Source organism: Danaus plexippus, chromosome 8, assembly GCF_018135715.1.
Source record: "Danaus plexippus chromosome 8, MEX_DaPlex, whole genome shotgun sequence".
Taxonomy (NCBI): domain Eukaryota; kingdom Metazoa; phylum Arthropoda; class Insecta; order Lepidoptera; family Nymphalidae; genus Danaus; species Danaus plexippus.
Window position 1 is genome coordinate 2,449,505 of NC_083542.1, and position 4,207 is coordinate 2,453,711.

The 4,207-nt window shown below is 33.2% G+C and overlaps 1 protein-coding gene across 1 annotated transcript; it reads right to left on the bottom strand.

The window, feature by feature from the left end:
• Positions 1–218: 218 nt before the first annotated feature.
• Positions 219–3,415, bottom strand: LOC116776694 (aldo-keto reductase AKR2E4-like). Its single transcript, XM_032669952.2, has 7 exons — positions 2,407–3,415; positions 2,200–2,286; positions 1,950–2,129; positions 1,461–1,577; positions 1,188–1,355; positions 916–1,110; positions 219–804 (listed from the first exon to the last, which is right to left on the bottom strand). The coding sequence occupies exons 1-7, from the start codon at positions 2,452–2,454 to the stop codon at positions 565–567; spliced, it is 1,035 nt and encodes a 344-aa protein (XP_032525843.2). The 5' UTR covers positions 2,455–3,415; the 3' UTR covers positions 219–564.
• Positions 3,416–4,207: the final 792 nt, after the last annotated feature.

Sequence of the window (4,207 nt, forward strand, 5' to 3'; positions counted from 1 at the left end):
TGTATTGACATAATAACAAATTAAACCTTATGGTAAGGATAAATTTAAATAAATGGTATAAGTACGATCTAATTTTAAACAACTGCTTGTCATTGTTAGATAATTATCTCATATGTGTATGTGAGTGAATATTTTTCTTTATTTTCAAATGTTAATTAAAACAAAAAATCCTTAAATTTTTATTGTCAACATAACAATATAAAAATCTTTTTTCGTTATTGTGACTTTAAAACAATGTGTTAAACAGATCTAAGTTTAACTGGCAAGTTGTCCGCACAAATGAATAAGTGTAAAAAATGCTTTTAGTGTTCAATCGGCAGATTTAATTTAAAACGTGAACAACTGTGTACTATTTAGAATCACGCTTCGGAAGGGCTATTTAATTTTTTTAGGAATTTAGTTTCAAAACTCTTACTTATGGTGTAATAAAACATGGAAATTGATTGATTCCTCTTTGTTTACTTTTATATTCATCCATTACGTTAAAAAGAAAAGTTGTTTGGTTTTAATATTAATTAATAATTATGGATTTTTTTTTATTTATTTATATAGAACATGTTATGTCTAATCTTCTTTACTGTGTTCAACTATGTACTGTATTTCAGTTTCCGTGAGATTTTTCTTCTGGAAGGGGAAGTGCGGGTGGGGATACCATTTGACCTGAGTTCGTAACCTGTACTCTCTATTGAAACTCGACAATAGTTTCACCTCTTCTGGCGCAAGTGAGAAGTCTGTTATATTAAAGTTCTCTTTGATTCGGCTGTAGTTTGTTGATCGAGGGATGACTACTAGATGTCTATCTAACTAAAAATTTCAAATTTTATTTCTAAATATTGTTAAATACAATTTTATTTCACGTACACATGCTTAGACGTTTTATATAAAATATAAGAAGGTTAGCTCTATCTTACTCACCAAATATCGTAATAAGATTTGTGGAACAGTTTTGTTGTATTTTTGGGCTAAGCTTATTAATAAAGGGTCATCTGCACGTAATGGAGAGTTTTTCTTGCGACCCAAAATGGCGCCGAAAGGACTGTATGCCATAACGATGACAGCGTGTTCATCACACCAGTCTATTATTTCATCTTGGGTTATTGTTGGATTGACCTTGGTGGACCAAAATTATGTTAGCTCTGTGGACTTATCACAAGTTACGCAGTATATGAATATAATTACAATAATACTTCAATTTGTAGCACAGCTGGCTTGATTTCTGAGTCATTCCACAATCGTTTCATCTGTGTTAAGTTGAAGTTGGACACGCCAATTGACCGGGTTAGATTTAATTTTTTGGCGTCCTCTAATCCTTTCCACGTTTCCAAGTAGTCGGTGTCGCTTATCTTTCCGTCTTTCTAGTAATTAAGGAGTGAAATCGGAAATTAATTGTCCTTTTTGCTTAATTTAAAAACTCATACACATGTGTATAAATACGTCAATATTACTATTAAATAAAATACCGTGTACGCCATAGGGAAATGCATGAGATACAGGTCGACATATTCCAGCTGCAAATCCTGTAGAGATCGTCTGATGGCTGGTACCACCTCGTCCCGAGCGTGGGCATCGTTCCATAACTAAAAATGTGAAAAAACTTAAAATTGTATTTTTTCAGTAAAGTTTTAATAGGCTAAAAATGTATTAATATTCCTTCGAAATAGAAATATAAAATTTATAAGGGTCTTCCATTATAATAATGGAATTAAATATAACAGGGTTAAGTAATAAATTGTACTGGACACAAATAAATATTTTGAGTAATGAGTTTGCAAATAAAGGAATATAGCTGAATGAGTTAGTTTATATTAATGAAAATAAATATTGACACTTGTTCGAACTGTCCCTGATGCCTTTGTTTATGAATGAAATAAATTCAGCGTCATATACGAAGGACGTAAATAAAGCCTTCTATTATATCTTAATAAAGGGACGAATATATCAACTTTTACCTTGGTGGTGACGTAAATATTCTGCCTTTTAGTGGTATCGTTTAAATACCAACGTATTCCAAGCCCAACTTCGTCTTCGACTCGGTACAATGATGCCGTGTCAATGTGTATGTAACCCGCCGTCAGTGCTCCTTGCACGGCTCGAGCAAGCGAGTGGTTCACTGACAACACTCTGGTACCCTTTAACATTTGATAAACATGTGTATTTTTATTTTATTTTGTTGTTATCTATTATTCAATAAGCACTCACATCAGCCAAGTGTCCCAAACTTGTACCGAGTGCTATTGCTGGTATCTCATTACCATCGTTAAGATTATATGACAGAGACGCGTTCGCCTGAAAGGTCAGAAAACAAAGAAACATTGAAAATTTTATAAGTTTTAAATATCAGAAAATAATTATAGAAGATTAAAAAAAAAATAATATAATTCTTATTAATATCAAATGTTTATTTACCAAACCAGAAAAAAATAGAATTATAGCAATAATAAGAGGCGCGTCCATCTCCGATTTTTCTGTAAAACTACGGACTGTGTTCGTGTTATCTGTTCCAGAGTTCAATGATAACACCAGTCATAGTTTATATATGCCAACATTGATATAACATGAGATAATTAACTTATTGTTAATCTTTCTCGAGTTCCTTAATTATGATGATAAATTCTTAATATTTTTGAATGTTAAGCGTGAGAGTTTTACCATCAATTCATATGAAAACGATATAATTTGCTACTGTCTTTAGCTAATGTTATGCACATCTTGAGGTATGAGAGCGGCAGGACGGGGAAGGTAAGGTAAGGCCAATTTAAATTGGTTGATCATCACGACTGCAACATCACTCAATTGTTTGGGCCAGCGTGTTCCTAACGTTCACGATATAACTATCCCAAGATGGGTCCGGCGATACATACACAAATAAAAAAAATACACTGTACATACTTTTTTAAGATAGAAATTCGTGGAATGCCTAATATATATGTAATATCAAAAGAAAAACCAATTAACAAGTGCTTATATCTTTCAAAAATTTAAAATAACTTATTCTTGATTACTTCAAGAAATTAAAAAATATCAGATGCTAATTTAACCATTACTTTAATTAAGATTGATTCTAATATCCGGCTAGCCGGAGATTTACTTGTTCTCAAATATCTCATGTACTTCTCGTACCTTAGGAGGGGACTGGCATTAACACGTATTCTTATATATTAAATTTTAATATTGCTATTTACAAACAGGTAATACAGAAACGATAAAATTGAAAATTTAATGTCAATCTCGGTGCGAAATCGAGTGACCGTCGTATAAGTTAGGTTTACCTCATTTACTGAATAGTCAAAAGGTTTAATACTTTCCTTGTAAACTTGTAGTTTCCAGATTTGAAAAAAGATTATATATAATACTCGAGTCCAGACAGCCACTGATTATTTTAGTACGTCTATTGATCGACACAATATAAATAGAGTTATACAATCACACAATGGAAATAAAACACACGTCATGAGATAATAAACGTGTTAATGGAACATCTGTAGGTATAACGATAACATGCAGTGTTCTAACAATGCAACGGCAACGTGCGGATCATAGTATTATTTAATAATGAGCACAATTTATTTTCATATCATGTTTCCTTGAAACCTGGTATAAATGAGAAACAATGGAAGGAAAAGCGTCAAAAAATACCTAAATAAGTAATAAGCAGGAACAGGATTTTCTTCTTTATCACGACGGTGTCAAAGAGCGATCACCATAGCCTATCTACGTCTGCAATACTTACCACAGATATTATTTGCGCGACGTGAACCCTTCGTATATCTATTCACTCCTTTCTGAAAGAACCCCATACAGAAGCCCCTAGGGAAAATCTCAATGGAAAGTATATTTAATAGTGGACGAAATTTCTTTGAAACCGCACTGTATCCGACAATTTGTGAGCTAGAGTGTGAGGATTGACTCCCTGCGGTTTGTAAGCGATAATGAAAAGTGGCAGTAGCCTGTATAATCGATGTTTGCTATTTGACTGTTGTTCGACATTCTACTGAATCAACAAAAGGAGGCAAGATCTCTTCTGAAACCTAAACGTTCAATACTGCCTGTGAACGTGGGATCATCAACAAATTTCATAGCTCACTTTTAAACGGATTCAGAAAGGTCAAGTAGGTATAAGGGTGCACCAGACCAGAGATAAGAGCAATACTGCATATTGTGCATGTGCACAATGTTTGCCCCGGAGTGAACTACGAACACGCTCTGT

Bases quoted from the DNA above. Each gene is read 5' to 3' on its own strand.
- LOC116776694 (XM_032669952.2), bottom strand. From the start codon at position 2,454: ATGGACGCGCCTCTTATTATTGCTATAATTCTATTTTTTTCTGGTTTG. The intron at 2,287-2,406 runs GTAAATAAACAT...CTGACCTTTCAG, and splicing joins TTCTATTTTTTTCTGGTTTG to GCGAACGCGTCTCTGTCATA. The intron at 1,356-1,460 runs GTATTTTATTTA...CTTAATTACTAG, and splicing joins ATTTCCCTATGGCGTACACG to AAAGACGGAAAGATAAGCGA.